The 17,362-nt window shown below is 41.0% G+C and overlaps 2 protein-coding genes across 28 annotated transcripts in view; both read right to left on the bottom strand.

The window, feature by feature from the left end:
* Window positions 1-1,347: 1,347 nt before the first annotated feature.
* Window positions 1,348-10,004, bottom strand: LOC107726984 (synaptopodin 2-like protein). Of its 2 annotated transcripts, none has more exons than XM_016536696.1 (4): window positions 9,631-10,004; window positions 7,337-7,488; window positions 6,479-7,185; window positions 1,348-4,659 (listed from the first exon to the last, which is right to left on the bottom strand). In XM_016536696.1, the coding sequence occupies exons 1-4, from the start codon at window positions 9,730-9,732 to the stop codon at window positions 2,063-2,065; spliced, it is 3,558 nt and encodes a 1,185-aa protein (XP_016392182.1). In that variant the 5' UTR covers window positions 9,733-10,004; the 3' UTR covers window positions 1,348-2,062. The 2 variants fall into 2 exon arrangements, with proteins under 2 accessions (XP_016392182.1, XP_016392183.1); XM_016536697.1 differs by having other exon boundaries at window positions 6,479-7,101.
* A 3,550-nt stretch (window positions 10,005-13,554) lies between these two features.
* LOC107726985 (calcium/calmodulin-dependent protein kinase type II subunit gamma) overlaps window positions 13,555-17,362 on the bottom strand; it is a 53,901-nt gene continuing 50,093 nt past the window's right edge. For all 26 annotated transcript variants that reach the window (XM_016536704.1, XM_016536698.1, XM_016536699.1 and 23 more), the window contains 3 exons: window positions 16,734-16,828; window positions 16,107-16,355; window positions 13,555-16,029 (listed from right to left, as the gene is read on the bottom strand). In XM_016536704.1, the coding sequence (XP_016392190.1) occupies window positions 16,123-16,355; window positions 16,734-16,828 (328 nt within the window). In that variant the 3' untranslated portion in view covers window positions 13,555-16,029; window positions 16,107-16,122. The remainder of the gene's footprint in view (window positions 16,030-16,106; window positions 16,356-16,733; window positions 16,829-17,362) is intronic.

Below are 17,362 nucleotides of genomic sequence, written 5' to 3'. Positions count from 1 at the left end.
TGTGAGACATTGGGATCGTGTCTGCGTTTGTCGCTTGCCATGAGACAGAGACATTATGTGAAATTTCAGGTATGTTTTATTGAAACTATTCATTGTATTAGAAATACAAAGACACTTTCAGTTAGAATTACTTATATCCTAAAGTTCAGCTGAGCTCATCATAAGCATTGCACAAACAAAATTACCAGGGACATTAACCACAAAGTTGATTTTACCAAGACAGACACATTGATCTAATGATTTGTACAGCCAAAATTAAGAGCGCTGAACAATGTAAAGATTTAGTTTAGAAGATTTAGTCTATAAAATAAAACATGACTGACACTAACTGGAAAGACAAACAAAATTGTGGCTCAGATTTTAAACACTGTATCTACTCTATATCAACTTCTTATTCAATTTCTAAATGTAATTTTTTTTTTTAAAAAGGAGACCTTTTAAAAATGAAATATTCTCACCTGCCAGTACTACAATCATTATTTATTCATTCTCTCTGTATATCTAGTTCACATTGATATAAACTGTTTTCCTTCCTTCCTCTATCCATTGTTCCCTTAATATTACAAGCCCTAGATTTTTTTTCTCTTAAGACATTGCCATGTTTTAAGGACTTTGGGAACACATTCGAAAACCACCCATCCCCGAAATCATCAGCCTCACTGCCGCACATGCCATTCAAATATTTCATGTTGCCATGAGTATTCTGACTAATTCCAGTAAAGCCAGTTGGCTAATTAACCTTCTGATAATCCTGGACAGTGCTAGCTTTGCACTTTTCACACTGTCTTCATGAGACAGATTTGTGTCAGTGCTCAGATAGACTTTCTCTAGGACTGTCTCCAACACTGTACCTTTCCAATACTTACTGATTTGACCACTTAAATATGTTTCTATAAAAAATAAAAACTCAAGTTTTCATTAATGTCATCTTTTTAATATATCAATAGTCGGATATAAAGACCAAAAATCCAGTCAGAGCACATTTTAAGGAACCAGCCTGGTTCCCTGTTTACTTTGCTCCTACAAATAGGCTGTGACCCTTATGCACCTGTTCGGTGCAGGCTCTGCCAAGAGATATATCATTTCTGATTGACCTAAGAGCATACAGCAAAACAAAGCCTCAGCTTGCCTTTTTTTCTTAGGTATTTTTTTCCATGCTTTCATATGTCAAGTAGATCAAGGTTTACACCCAAGATCCACAAAGCAACTACACTTTAGTATTTTAAAGGTGCCAAAAAAACTCACATATGTGTGTCGTAATGGAGAAATTTGAAGGAAAATATTTCAAAATACCTCAGTCCAGTCCATGTGAAATGTTTTTTCTGGTGACATGTCAATGTATTTTTGCTTATCCCTATAAAATCGGGAACACGTGAATTGACATGTGAACGTGAATTGGCATTTGCAACTCTTTTTAACTGCCGTAATGTGACTCATTGTGTGTTTGTGCACACTTGGCGAATGAAAGCTCGCTCTGATTCTGATGTATGGATGAAACAAGACATGTAATAAAGGAAAAAAAAAACAATGTATGATACATCTTGATGTTATCCATTAGGAACTGACTGGATTAAAAAAAACTGGGCATTCTGCACCACTAGAGAGCCAGACCAAATGTAAGTTTGCTAAAACAATGCCCAAGTAGCTATTTGGCTATTGGTTAACATCATCGAAGTGAAAAAGGCAGAGCCATTTCAGAGGAAGTGCAAGCTACACTTTGATTGATGTTTACAAAGCCAAACAATGTTTCTCTTTGGAATAGCATATATACATTTTTCACAAGAACAGGAACATGCATTAAGTAAATAGATTTCATGTTAACAACACTGAAGGTTTTAAACATATTGTTGAACATTTAGCAGAAATTCAGGATTTTTCATCTAAGTTTTGAAAAACACTCAAAACAAAACAACAAATATACTCCACAGTATATTTTCATCTGAAATGGAGAATATAATTTCTAACATCTTCAAGTTATATTAAATCATATTTGAAAAGTATGAATTTTGAGACTGCAACAGAAGCAGATGGTTTAGCTTCTTCCACATGTAAAGTAACATCATCAGTGAGGAAGGGTTCCAGGCCTCCAGACGCGTGGCTGAATACCCACACGTGTTGCAATAAAACGGGGTTTGGGAACTTGGATAGGAGACTTTAAGGGGTCTGGTGGTAGGGAACTTAACTCAGGGGCACTCTTAAACTGTTTGGCAGCTTGAAGCCCAGAGTAGCTTAGGCTTGACATACTTGACATGGGAGCTGGGGGTGAGTATGGCATGGGGTGAGGTATGGGCACAGCTGAAATTTTAGGGAGCTCTGGGAGGCCTGGGGCTCGTGAAGGTGCCGGAGTTGGTTCGGGTACAGGTTCAGGTAGAGGGGACGTCATGTCAGAACGAGAGATGTGCTCACCAAGTGTGGTCCGTGAGCGTGGTACAATCACTGTGGGGTTGAGAGTTGCTGCTGACATTGGGGTGGGAGTGGAGAATCGTTTGATTTCATACACACGTGCCGCCTTTACTGGGATCTGCTTGGGTGGTGTCAGAGTGTGACCTTCCCTTTGTTGCCTCTGGTAGGAGGACACTGAAGACGGTGTGCTAGTGCCACCACCAAAACTGAACATTGCAGGGTTCAGTTGGTAAGGCTGCCTCCTCATAAAGTCCAAGGCTTTGATACCTTCTTTTGGGACACCATAACTACCCTTACTTCCTTTAGAACTTCCCTCAGACACTTTGGCACCCCCACGCTGCACCCCAACAGGACAGGATGGAGACAGCAAGGGGTTGTAACCTATCGGGGGAGGAGCACGAACGTTAGGGGAATACTTCCAGTGGGATGGGGTTGGTGAGGTTTTTTGTGGTTCGATCAAGTCTATGACAGAATGGGATTGTTGGGGTTGTAGCGGTGCAGGCTGCAGATGTGGAGAGTCTACAACAAACAAATCCTTGCGATACTGCCTACGAGCAAACAGCTCTGCACCTTTTCCCTCCGCCTGAGGGATCTGTGACATTTCTTGGATGACCCTTGGCTTAGGAGCCACAGGCGGTGGCACCCTTGCCGTATTGTCATCAATGTTGTGAGTAATATTTTCCAGTTCATAATATCCACGTCTGGGTCTTTCATCTAGGTTCTGCACCATAGACAATAATTCAGGGTTTGGTGAGTTTTTCTTGCTGTCAGGTATCTTAAACATTGGCTTGTAGGCACTACGTCGGCGGGCCTCTTGGAGAATACCAGTGCGGCCAGTGGTGGCAGAGGATTTTTCACGATAGACTACAGGTGACATCGGAGTTCCAGTTAAAGATGTCTCAGAAGCTGCAGAGGTCAAAATAGAAGAGGTTTGGGATGGTATTGCAATGGCCTGAGGTGTAACAGGAGCCATAACGGGAGCCACAGCGGTCCCTGTGTTGTCAACAGGGATTGCTGGAGGAACAGTTGTTTCGGCTTCTACAGGACAGGTAGGACCTTGGGTTTGAACTATGGGAGGTGGCACTGATGCAACCTGGAAGTTTTCCACTGAGGAGCAGTGAAGACTAGGTTGAGAATATGATTCCACAGATACAAGTGGAGGAATAGACTTTCCAGGCATAAAGGGCTGTGTGGGTATCATTTCAGGAGGGACATCGGCACTCATTCGACTCATTGTGACTTGGCTAACAAAGGAGGCCGGGATAACACTCATGGCATGCTCTTCTGATGGTGCAGAGAATGGATGTGCAACCACAGCCACTGAAACAGGTCTGGGTGTCTTCTTACTGACTGTAGGGCGAAACACAACAGGAGCAGTGGCTGCCCGATTGGTAACACAGCCTGGGGCAAAAGGTCGGGCAGTTCTGTTTAACACAGAACTGGAAGGAAGTTCTGGTAGAGGAACTGGTTGTGGAGGCATCACAGGTTCTGCAGAAGGTACTGAGAGACTAGTTATGGGCAACGCAGCGGGGGCTGGTGCCATTGTGTTTGAAGTATCTCCATTAACCATAACATGGACAGTGGAAGTGGCTTGATGTGTGGCCATCTGTGTCATGTTTTGCATCTCTGCTGGTGGAACCTCATGATGTAGAGTTTTTGAAGGTCTGGCAGGTTTCGGAGCAACTGGTGGTGGCTGGACATTAGGCTTTGTCAATGGGTCTGGTTGTGGTTGCAGTGTCTGTAGTTGAGGAGGTGCTGGTGTCTCTTTCAGTGCAATTCCCAGCATTTGGCTTTGTAACTGTTCTTGCGCAGCTTCCATTTTCTTTGCATGTTCCTCAGCCCTTCTCCGTTGCTGCTCAAACAACTGTGCCCCCTTCCCAGATGTATCACTCAGACCAGGACTGAGAGCACCACCTTCTCCTTCCTGACCTCTGGAAGCAGATCTTTTCTCCAGCATCTCAAGGTAGTCACTGTCCCATGTGGGGTCGGGTGCAGCAGAGAAACCTTCCTCATCAAATTCTGATTCACTGCCAGGAAATATGCCATCCTCTTCTTGAGAGTCCTGCCTCATGTCCTCATCAACACTTCCAAAGCTGGTCAGTGTGTATTTCTTGGAGCGTTGTCGGCGCTTTTTAAACATCAAAACACCCTTTGAATGAGGGTTAGGTGCATCTGTCAGTAGTGAGGCGATGGTGCGGCACTTGGACCGAGCTTCTTTCACCTGTTTGTCCGTGATCGTATCTCCACGGTTCAATTCTGCATAACATGAAATTAAAAGTTTGAGACAGAATTGAAAAATTGAATTGAATTGAAAATTGAATTGAGAATTGATGTTTATGGCTTTAAACTATTCACTTTATATCGGTAAGAAATTGTGTTAAATATAGCTAACAGTGCTCTTCTGAATCATTGGGCCTGTAAAATTGTGCTAAAAGAGTGCAGAAAAATGCAACATTTATATGTCCATGCACATGCTACACTCAACTCCTCCATTAACAAAGGATAGTTAAATATCTCATAAAAGGCTAGATAAGATTCAGTTTTTCATATGGTACTGCAAAGTTGCATGTCAAAGAAAGTTTTCATAGCATAACCCAATAAAAACTGTATTTAATCAAAGCATTTTGCAACAGGGACCACTCATTATATTAATCGGAGATGCTTTATTTACCAGTGCTTTAACTGTGGTCCCTGAGAAGAGCATGAGAATGTTTAGAGTACAGATTAGGGTTGTCTTTATTATTATTATTTAATTAATTACATTTATATAGCGCTTTTCTAGGCACTCAAAGCACTTTACATTGTCAGGGGGTATCTCCTCATCCACCACCAGTGTGCAGCATCCACCTGGATGATGCGACGGCAGCCATAGTGCGCCAGAATGCCCACCACACACCAGCTTACTGGTGGAGAGGAGACAGAGTGATGAAGCCAATCAGTAGATATGGGGACTGTTAGGAGGCCATGATGATCAGAGGACAATGGGCAAATTTGGCCAGGATGCCGAGGTCACACCTCTACTCTTTTCGAAAGACATCCTGGGATTTTTAATGACCACAGAGAGTCAGGACCTCGGTTTAATGTCTCATCCGAAGGACGGGATTTAGATTTATGACTGTTTATTTATGCTGGTGCTTGAAATTACACTGCTTCAAATAGCAGTGGCTCTGAAGATGCTTGTACACTTTATAAAAAGTGGTACTATGGCACATAACCCCAAGTCTCGCCTCTAATCTATTTTTTAAACCTAATCATTATCAGAACAGGAAAAAAAACAACTTTACTCTAAAATGTAATATCACTGGAATTAATTTAACGAATTAACGTAAATCGTGAGGTGTAACCATCTGTTGAATCTAATGTTTTCACTAAATGGTTATCATAATACATATTTTGTTCATGCATATTTAATATTAATATTCCATTAATAGCATATTAGATTCCACAGTAAGTAATCTCACCATAAACACAGATGTCAATGTGTTGTTTTTCACCTGATCTGGGATCAACAAACACACATTCCGTAGCTGTGATCCAGGATCAGTGTCATACCAGTGTAATGCAGTGTCTGGGCACCGGAATGTTGAACCTGTGTAACTAATTGTACGTATCTCATTTTATGAACACTAACCTGGCTTCTGAAATATGCTAATTTGTGACTTGCACTGATGACTTGTAAATGACTTTCAATTCCAGCCAGATGCTTCTATACATGTCTGAAAACTATACGGAGAATACTAACAATACTGTCCAGTATTTCAGCTAGGGATCTAGGTGGAGAGAATGAGCGCAGGCCCGTGAGGAGCACTGTCACCTGATATAAGCTAGCAGCTGGAGATGCTTATGCCAGCTCATGCAAAGCAGTGCTCAGGTTATCAACCCTGCGAGCCTCAGGACAAATATAGACACTGGTTCTGGCTAAAAGACTCATGACCAACCCTCATCTCTTCAAGGGTTTACATGCAGGCAATCACAAGCTGTGACTTTAAGAACACATTTACAAAGCTAAGCAGGTGTTCATGAAAGTATATTTGAAGCCAGTCGGTCATAAGAGCAATGATCTTCATATACTCACTTGCTTGTTTTGCTTTATCCATGTATGTTAATGTGAGTTCCTCATCCACTGGATTGTCAACTGGCCCAACCATGGGCACCAACTGAGTACGAGAGCTCAGCATAAGAGCTTCTTTGGCTCTCTCTGGAGAAACCAGAGGGGGAACATGTGTGGGCTCCTGGAACCAACTGTCCTCTTCCATTAGCCCTTCTCGTGGGTTTTGGTCATCCGCGCTCATGGATGTATCGGTGGAGGTCTGAGAGGACCAGGCTCCATGCGGAGGGGGTTGGTAAATAACTTCTCTGCGGGCTACACCAGGCAATGCATCTTCTCTTTCTTTAGGCCCCAAAAGATTGTAAACTTGGGCATCCGAGGCACTGTCATACCCACTCATTTCTGAAGTCTCTGCTCCCTCCGGTGAGGCTCGACCTGCCTTACCAGGTGAATTGCTGGGACTACGTCGTTTTGGTTTGCGTTGCCTCTCATGAGCAGCCACGTCTGCATCGCTGTCTGTTTCTCCGTAGTAGGCCTCACTGCCCGGTGGGGAGGTCAATCCACTGTGTCCGGTCGGGGACATCAGGGATCCACGGTGGATCTGCCGCACACTGGACTGGTGAGGTTGGGAGCTGGATGGAGACATGGCCCTAATGGCAGCACGGTACTCTTTATCAATGCGGGGAGAAGGAGCTCGAGCAACCAGAACCACCGACTGGAAGCCAGCCGGTGCCCTGATAAACATGTAAGAAGGTAAAATAGCACAGGGGTGGTCAGAAACAGTAACTCACAACAAACCTGGCTTGGAGTTAATACAGTCACTTACTTTCAGCTCCCATTTGAGTTAAACACATTTTGGCATTGAAAAAGGAAAGGATGGCTTACCTCCTAACCCGGATGTGTAGCGTTCCTGGTATGCTGTCGATCAGGTTCATGGCCTGGGCATGCGACAGACTCCCACAGGAATTCTCATTGATGGACACCAGCTCATCTCCCTCACGCAGTCCGGCACGACATGCTTTACTTCGCTTGCGCACCTACAGGATAATTGTAGCAGTTGATAATGGATAAATAGATCAAGAAGACATTTAACTTGGCCTTGAAAGTTTTCCATAGATTAGGCAAAGACTAAGGCATTGATATCGCATTTCAAATTCTTCCCATCTTTAAAAGCAGATCTGCAAGAATGAGTGATATATGAGTTTGGTCAATCACATTAAGTCTATATCCATCCATTCTCTAAACCTGGTATTTTGTAGGTGTCTCCAATTCACCTATCCTGAATGTCTTTAGATTGTAAGGTAAACCATAGCACATGCAAACTCCATACCGAAAGGCCTCTTGGAACAGCTGGGACTTGAACCAGGGACAATCATATATCAAATGGGATAAGCCAGTGAAAATTGTGCAACATTGTACACAATACTTTAAATGCTGTTTTTTTTTTATTACAGATAATTTTACCTTAATATTTTTAAAAAAGGTGAAGAAAAAAACACTCAGTAGGCTGGCATAGACAGTTACCAGATGCTGCCCATGTGCCAGTGTTAGTGTTGTTTATCAACTGGACCTTGCAATGGCATTGCTCAAACCCCTGTCCTGTCTGTCATCTTACTCAGCACAGGAGGACAGGCTCTGATTTCAGTTGTTTTGTTCACACTGAACGGTTCACATCTTACTGAGGATGCAATAATCAGTCTATAAATACTTACATTTAGACTATAAATAGACAGTGAGATGGGTTCATGAAATTTTCTCTGCTCTTTAATACTGTGCGAAAGCTACTGAGTCACTATACTATTAAAATGACATTTTAAAGTCTGTGCGCTCCTTTGACCTTTGATTGTACAGAACAGACTAAAACAATATGGCATATGGGTCATTGATCTGCTTTTCCATTTCAGACTCTAATCCTGTACTTGGTTGCCTTTGGTTTTTAGGATACCAATATAATGCAAAGGTTATATTCAGGACCAAGTGGTGAACTGGGATCTGTACGCTGCCCTGTCACTAAACCGCATCTTGATATGGGGCAGTGTCCATTCCACTAGTTTAATCTAATTCATTTTTGATGACAAGCATCTAGCTACCAATAAAAAGCAATACTCTTCATGACAGCCAAGATTAGTGGATGCAACAAACTAACCTGATCAGATAACATTATTATATAGATATATAGGTAGATGTATGTGTGTGTATATATATATATATATATATATATATATATAATAGTCCGTCGTTACTAATGGCTTGAATTATCATCTTTGGTGTTGGATTAAAGTAAAATACATAACCAGGGCCATTTTTATTTCCTAAACTATTGCAAGCATGACATGACAACAACACGATCATCAACCAGAATAAGCTGCTTTATCATTAAATACTGTGTATGACATTGTATCCTGTATAAAGAAAAAAAGTCTGCTGGAATTGAAAGTAGATTATTTGAGACATAAGCATGGTGTGACATGGGACCAAATTACACTCAATTAGGGCAAATGCTATTAAATATGACCTGAATGCTCAAAGGCTAAGGTAAGTCATAAACTACAGTAATACAGTGTGTGTGTGTGTGTGTGTGAGCATAAACCTTTATTTATATATTATTATAATAATCACAATCTGCTATTTAGATCACAATTTGCTACTTAGTAAGTAATAAATAATAACAAAACAAAGTAATTATAAAATAATAGCAGAAACCAGTATCACATAATTATATGTACCATAAAAACACCCTGTTTCCTTGTACTGCTAGCTAGATAGAAAAATGTTTGATTAGCTTCTCATGATCTACTACAGTCATAAACTGCCCTTTGTTTTACATATAAAGTTTTATTCTACAATCTTAGCCTGTTACTGGTAATCTACTCTTACTTTGTCACTATTACAAAATGTACAATTTGTGCACATTAGCTATTTAGGACTCAAAGGTTAAGAGGGTTAAGGGGGATACTTGAAAGCTCATAGCTCTATGAATCATTTGGCTTTTTTGGTAGAGGATCAGTTCCACACCACACTTAAGAGTGCAGGGGCCTGTGCTTCTGGTGTCCATTACATCTTCAGGCAGCTCAACATCTTAAGTTTCTTTAGAACTAAAGAATTGTGGGCTGAAATAACTCTAAAAGACTTAAAGTGAGGTACAGTACATTCATTGATGTGTTTCCTGGCAATCATACCTTGGCAACCTGCAGAGGCTTCTGGTGCTCGATTCCTCCCTGTAGTCTGAAGCCCCATGGTGCACCTCCAGATAGGGTGATGATAACCTCCTCAGCCACCATAGTGCGGTTTGTGCTTGCGTCTTTGATTCAGTTTGTTGGCCTGGGGGCCCTTAGTACATACGGTCCATGCTATTTCAGGGCCCCCTTAGAGAAAACAACTACTACTGCAACTGTGTCCTAGGGTTCCTTCTAGTTGCTCTTGCAAGAATACGAGCGCACATGGATCCCCTCCCACACCCTGAGCTGGATGCTGGTGATAGGGGGACAGCCATAAAGGAAGTTAAAATAGAGGGGAAAGAGAAAAGATACCCACCGTCTCCCTGTGCAGTGCAATCTTGTGTTGGATGAAGCTAGTTCATCACAGCTGTGCTGTCACTCATTGCTGGCTTAAAGGGAGGAGGCGTACATTGCTGATATAAAAATAGCCCTTTGCCTCTCTTGCTAAGCGGTCAAGCTTTTTAACAACTTCAGAATAGCGACAAGTAGATTTACGTCTGAAATTGAAAGAAATTAGTTATTATTAATGATGTTTACAATCTCTCATTGAAAAATAGCGTATGATTTTTTATTTAACCTTCAGTAAATGGTGGTCAGGGAACTTTATTACGGTCAACTGAGGTTTTCCTAAATGGTTAGTCTTTTCTAGGTTTTATATTATAACATCAGGACCTTCTAATAGTGTGGGATGAATCACAGAGCTAGTTTGTTTTACCACTGCATCTGTACACATACTGACAGCAGACTTGTCCTCTTGGCGTCCAAACTGGGACACTTGGCCAATCAATCTTTCTTTAGACAAGCACGCACATGCCTGACCCGAGTAGGAAATTAAAAGAGACTTAGTGACACTTTATATCCACATACAGGATTTAGACATTGATCACCAGGTCTAAAGGAAATTAAGAACAAATATTTATATTACAAATAAATTTCTGTAATTTCCATTCATCAAAGAATCCTGAAAACAAAATGTATCTCACTTCTACAAAAATATTGGGCTGCACAATTGTTTGCAACATTCGTAATAATAATATATTTTTCTTGAGCACTAAATCAGCATATTAGAATGATTTGTGAAAGATCATGTGACACTGAAGACTGGAGTAATGACTGCTGAACGTCCAGCTTTGGCATCACAGGAATAAATTACATTTTTAAATGTTTTAAACTGCAATAATACTAGTTGAGTGATCTGAGTTTGTTGTATGGGTCATTCATTTTATTATAAAAAGAAAACAAGTAGATAGAATAGAAAAAGAATAGAGAACACTAGCTATTTGTAATAAAATAGAATAGAGAGTGGAAATAGAATACAGAGTGGTAGTGCTAGAGCCTCAAGATTAAAAACAAAAAAATAAATAAGTAGATAGAATATAAATAGAATAGAGAGTGGTTGTAACGGGGCTGACAAGACGTGAGACGTGCGGATCCATAAGCAAGCTTTATTTAAAGCAGAGGAGGTCAGAAACACAGGCAGGGTCGAACAGTGGCAAACAGGTATATGGCGGGCAAGACACAAGAATAGTCCTAGGGCTAGCGTAGGTCAACTGACTTGACTCGACTCATGAAGATCAACGGTGACTTGACTTGACTCGTGAAGATCAGCGGTGACTTGACTTGACTCGTGAAGATCAACTGTGACTTGACGGGGCGCTGTTGTGTCCGCCATTTTGTGATCAGGCTCGTCTGTCGCCGCCATTTTGTGAATGTAATCTAGTGCGGGGGCCATTACAGGAGTGTACCTCTGATGGCTAGCAGACGGAAGTTCATGGACCGGATTCGTGACAGTGGTAGTGTTAGAGGGTCATGTTTTTTAATATATAAAAGTAGATAGAATAGAAATAGAATAGAGTGCAAGTGTTAGAGGGTCAGTTTTCTAGTAAATAAAAAGAAAACAAGTAGATAGAATAGAAGTAGAGAGTGCTAGTGTTAGAGGGTCATGTTTTTAATAAATAAAAAGTAGATATAATAGAAATAGAATAGAGCGCAAGTGTTAGTGTGTCAGTTTTTTTTAGTAAATACAAAGAAAACAAGTAGATAGAAGTAGAATTGAGAGTGCTAGTGTTAGAGGATCAAGTACAGATGGAAGAAGATGGCTAAAGTCTCAGCTGCTCAGATCAAGTTACGCCAGCAGGGAACTGTTAAAAGTAAAAGTCTGTGAAAGTGATTTTGTGCACTATAATGTGCTGTTCACTTGAAGAATTCTAGCTTTTGGCTAACATAAGTATGAAGTAGGGAATTCAGGTAAAGGGGTGCAGAGACGGTGGTTGTTTTGTAGGCAAATATCAATTCCTTGAATTTTATACGAGCGGCTATTGGTAGCCAGTACAAACTGATGAACAGAGGCGTGACATGCAATCTTTTCAGGCTTGTTAAAGACTCTTGCTGCCACATTCTTGATTAGTTGCAGAGGTTTGATAGAACTGGCTGGAAGACCTGCCAAGAGAGCATTGCAGTTCAGAACAAGAGCTTGAACCAGGAGTTGTGTAGCATGTTCTGATAGAAAGGGCCTGATCTTTGTTGTATAAGGCAAATCTGCTGGACCGGGCAGTTGTAACAACGTGTTCTGTGAAATTCATCTGATCATCAATCACAACTCCAAGGTCCCTGGCTATTCTGGAAGGTGTTATGGTTGATAGCTGGATGGACAAATTGTTATGAAGTGATGGGTTAGCTGAAACCACAAGCAGTTCTGTCTTGGCAAGGTTGAGTTGAAGGTGATGGTACTTCATCCAGCAAGAAAGGTCTGTTAGACATGCTGAAATGCAAGAAGCTGAGATCAGATGATCAGGATGAAATAGAGAGAGTTGAGTGTCATCAGCATAGCAGTGATATGAAAAGTCATGTTTCTAAATGACAGAATCTAGTGATGACATGTAGATGGAGAAAATAAGTGGTCCAAGAACTGAGCCCTGAGGCACCCCAGTAAGTAGATGTTGTGACTTCGACACCTCACCCCTCCAAGATACCGTGAAGGACCTATCTGAGAGGTAAGACTCAAACCACTGAAGTGCCATTCCTGAGATGCCTTTTGCCATTAAGGTTGACAGGAGGATCTGGTGGTTAACCATGTCAAAACCTGCGGACAGATCTAGCAAGATATATACTGAAGATTTGGAATCCGCTCTTGCCAGTCTTAGGCCTTCAACAACAGAGAGCAGGGATGAAACCAATGAGCTCTAAAATGTTTAACGCAGGTACAGTAGCATATGTGGCCACTTCTAGTTGTGCAAGCTCAATTTCGTGCGTCGTTTTCCAAATTATCAGAATTCATAAGTCAAGTATGCAACTGTGGAGTTCCACTATAGGGGAGCTCAAACTTTTTCAGTCATTTTGCTGTAAGCGATATTAGGTGTTCCAGAAGTTTTATTATACTTAGCAAACAAGTTAGACATGCCATTACAGACATTTCTACAGGCCAACAGTTTCAGTGCAACCACAGTTTTTTGAAGTGTCATCATTCAGGGTGTAGGACTATTTTCTAAATGGTGAATAACAACACATCCGGTTTAAAGGTGCAGATGTCGACAGTCCAAATCTAGAATGCAAGCATGGTCCGCGAATTTGCATTCGTGTCTACTTCAAATGCACACTGAGCAGGAGAACAAAGACAGTGATGTTGACATGTTTTATTAAATACTTCCAAATGTTTCAATAATAACAAAGCTATGATGGTTTAACAACATTCAAACAAACACTTGAAAGATTTAAATTCATAGTTTTATTAATTGTATGGTCATGCAAAAATCCAGCATCCAATTAAACCTCAGAGTATAAGCATGTGTAGTCCCATCATATATGGTTACAATGCAAAAAACTGACAAGAATGGGGAAACATACCAAGCTAAAGCTTTGTTAATTTCTTTTAGTCCATTTCTTTACAAAATTAGCATTTGATTTTAGCATTGGAAACCATATCTCAGAGCCACATTTCATTTACCTTGAAGATGCAGGTAATATACACAATTCAATTTTAGGTAACACAGACAGTGAAAATTATTACTAGAAAGTTACACATGCATATTTTCCTTCTGCTGAACTGCATATATGGTTTGGTTGTGGGAGCCATTTAGTTCAGGCATTTGTGTCCATCTAACAGTCATAAGAAATACAAGAACTACAATCTCCTGCATCTGGAAACATTTCTTAACCATTTACATTTTTTTATGGATGTTTGACTGACTAAACTGCATTTTTTAAAACAAGGACACTCATATCTGAGAGGATACACTATGAGTGATAGAAGTGGCCAGAGACTAGGGCTGATCACACTGTTATAAGACACACTGCAGCAGGGGGCAACAGAGAGCGAGTATGAAGTTATGGCAGACATCACAGTGCCAGACGGTTTCATCTGTGGACAAGTGAACTCGCTAACAAGATGCATTTAGGGTAGGAGTACTCTCTTTCCTCCCTTTTTTGAACATATAGGGTTGGGTGCAACATTTGGCCCAACTTCAAAGGTAAAATGTCACAAGAAATGGCTTAGCACAGAGTAAAAGGGGAACGTTAAACCCCCAGACTTCACAATTCACACACAGGATCTACATAATAACACAGTCAAGAACAGTGTTCCAATGTATGACAGTCACACAGATAAGCTTTAAAGGGAGCACAATGTGTCCATATGCTTTAACACACCCAAACCAAGATTTTTTTTAACTATGTGAGTTGTTTTACCAAACACAGAGTTGTGTGTACTGAAAGTCTGTGTGTGTACGTGCATCTGGATGAAGACGAATGGCTGAGCGTTCGATTCATCCCTCATCAATGATCTGCATTAGTATTTACAGGTTATACTGGAAAAATTAAAATAAAACAAGATCAAGATACTCAGAAAAGATTCTACCACAAAATGGACCCCAAAACACCATTCATCAAGTCATTCAAATCCCTGCCTATAGATGGTCAGGTGATCTTAACAAACCACAATCAAGTCTTTTAAAGTCACAATGTATGATGAGACAACGCAAACAGCATCAGAACAAGTGTACAGACACTCAAGGAGGGATAATGTGACAGTTTGGGTCTTCTTCTAGAGCATGGACCCCTATGGATGGATTTCATAACCTGAAGTTGCAAAGCAGTCCACAAAAAGTGAACAGAACAGCAGAGAGTCTCAAGCTTATGTGCAAAAGAGTACAGGCCATTTCCTTTTTTGACATGCGTATAGTCTAAAAAATGATATGCACAGCAGCTGGAAGCCTAAAAGGATGAGCTTATTAACTCTGTGAGGGAGGGCAGGGGCTATGAGCGTGTTGTGTGTAGTGTTTAGCGCCCCCTGGGGACCAGGAGACATATAACAAACTCGAATCTATGTGAGAGTTCTGCAACTTCAGGTTCAGAGAGCCGGGAGGTTATGGGTGCAAACATACAGGAAGGCAAGTAAACCAACCCAACTTGAGTTTAGGCCTCATGTGGAAGTGTGTGTAAAGAAGATTTATGCAAAACACTACATAGCAACAAGCATCTTGACTTGAACCCAAGAAAAAACATTTATACGTACACAAACACACTCAAACACACATCTCCCCACCCTTCTCTCCCTTGGACACCACACACCGTTTTGTCCTTTCTCTTTATAAATATCTATTTATGCACAACTACATTAAATCGTGCCCCACTTTAAAACAATTCTTGAAAACACAAAATACTTTCAAATACAGCATCATTCAGGAGATAAAAACCAAGAGATCCACAAAAACACGACAGAAAGCCAGAAAAAAATCTTCCCCAACCCCATTCCTTAATTTCAAAGAAAATAAAAGCAACATTAAAACATCCTCTTCTCAATATCTAGAGTCTACACTTTGGTGCTTCAACATCTGATACATTTTTCGTTCCCTCTGATATGCCATGCCATCACATTCTTTGCGTAAGAAATAAAATCAAAACAGAAAAATGTTTTCTTAAACGTAATAAACTCACACCATTTACCCTTAAAACGGCGTGTGCTTTTAAAGATTCACATTTCTGATTCTATCTTCCATGTCTACCAGCTGTTAATTACACAAGTGAAGATCTCAATATTTTACAATATATTATTAATACTTTAAACACCATTGCCGAATGTTGGGCAGCAGACATTATGGGATTATGGGTAAAGACAATACAGCGCCCCGTGTGGGCATTAGAAGCATGCAGCATCCAGAAGGCAGGGCTGCTGCCGTGGCCGCCCGCCCCACATCTAGTTAGAGTTGGACTGAAGTGGTGGCCACTTTTAAATATATTTCTTAGTTGTGTCAATTTTTTCCCTCACGTTTTCAAAACTTCAATAGGTTCTCTTCTGGCCGGGCTCCAGGCGGCAAGACGTGCACGGAGAAGAAATGCTCCAATTAGCTTTAGTATTCAGGCATGCTAAGGAAGAGAACATAAAAAATACTAAATAATGTTTCACTTCTTGTGTTGACACTAAGGCATTTGTCAATCAGTACCTTTGCCCTGTGTGGTTCACTGTAGAGGTGCGGCAGGTGCTCCAGAGCAGTGGAAGTGGATGTTGAGCCACTTGGCCTCTCGGCGGTGCCACACACGCGTCTCCTCCGACTGGCTGCTGCGTGGCCGGCCCTGGCTGTCCATGTACTGCGTCAGTCGGATATAGGCGATGCAAGCAGCGTCCTCTCCAATCAGGTGCACGTGAGGGTTCAGGATGGTTGTATGCACAGGCTTACTGTTCTTACTCAGCACTGGAATCAAACACAGGCAGTAGATAAAGACATACTCTGTTATATAAGCCTAACAGGTTAGCTTTAATACCCTCTAACTCAGAGATGTCCAAACCTGTTCCTGGAGGGCCACTATGCTGCAGAGTTTAGCTTTAACCCTAAATAAACACACCTGAATCAGTAAACCAAGGTCTTCAAACTCACTAGAAACTTCCAGGCAAGTGTGTTGGAGCTGGTTGAAGCTAAACTCTGCAGGACATTGGCCCTCCAGGAGCAGGACTGGACACCCCTGCTTTAACTGAATTTGCTGCTTTCAACTCTATAGAGCATAAAAGCATGTTATTAATATACGTATACAACTTTATTGGACACTAGTACATTAAAAAGCATGGGGCTTACAATTCTCAAAGTAGAACTTATGGAAGTCCATTCCCTCAACCAGGTTTCCAAGGGCCTCGGGCTCAAAAGAGGTCAGGCCAGGGTCACAGATCCTCCTGAAACAGTAAAGGTTACTGAGATGATAATGCAAACCACTATTCAGTTTCGACTTAATACCCCAAAACATCTAGGCCCGGTTTCACAGACAGGGCTTAGACTAAGCCAGGATTAGGCCATTGTTCAATTAGGACATTTAAGTAATTTTTTATAAACGTGCCTTAGAAAAAACACTACTGGTGTGCATCTTGAGACAAAACAAAGGCACCGATATGTTTTAAGATCAGTCAGTGCAAGTTTCTTTCAGTTGAAACAGCCCAGACTTACATTTTAGTCTAGGACTAGGCTTAAGCCTTGTCTGTGAAACCGGGGGCTAGAACGATACCCATTTTAAAATGATAAATATGGAAATTGGCATAATCTTACTTCAAATGAACAAATTTGCATAGTTTTAAAAAATATTTCACAAAAATGTTTAATGTAAGTTATAAGCAAACATGCTTGTGCTTTTCAAGATGCGATACCCACCATAAATGTTGATAAAACAAGATTTTTAAAAAATCCCTCTTGATTACCGGCAAGGTTATTTTGTA

This window comes from Sinocyclocheilus rhinocerous, unplaced genomic scaffold (genome assembly GCF_001515625.1).
Source record: "Sinocyclocheilus rhinocerous isolate Xijiao unplaced genomic scaffold, SAMN03320098_v1.1 scaffold4684, whole genome shotgun sequence".
Taxonomy (NCBI): domain Eukaryota; kingdom Metazoa; phylum Chordata; class Actinopteri; order Cypriniformes; family Cyprinidae; genus Sinocyclocheilus; species Sinocyclocheilus rhinocerous.
This window is presented reverse-complemented; position numbering and strand designations above follow the sequence as displayed.

Excerpts from the sequence above, each read along its gene's own strand:
- LOC107726984 (XM_016536696.1), bottom strand. The coding sequence starts at position 9,732 with ATGGTGGCTGAGGAGGTTATCATCACCCTATCTGGAGGTGCACCATGG. Across the intron at positions 7,489-9,630 it reads AGCCTCTGCAGGTTGCCAAG|GTGCGCAAGCGAAGTAAAGC; the intron begins GTATGATTGCCA and ends ATTATCCTGTAG. Across the intron at positions 7,186-7,336 it reads CTACACATCCGGGTTAGGAG|GGCACCGGCTGGCTTCCAGT; the intron begins GTAAGCCATCCT and ends CATGTTTATCAG.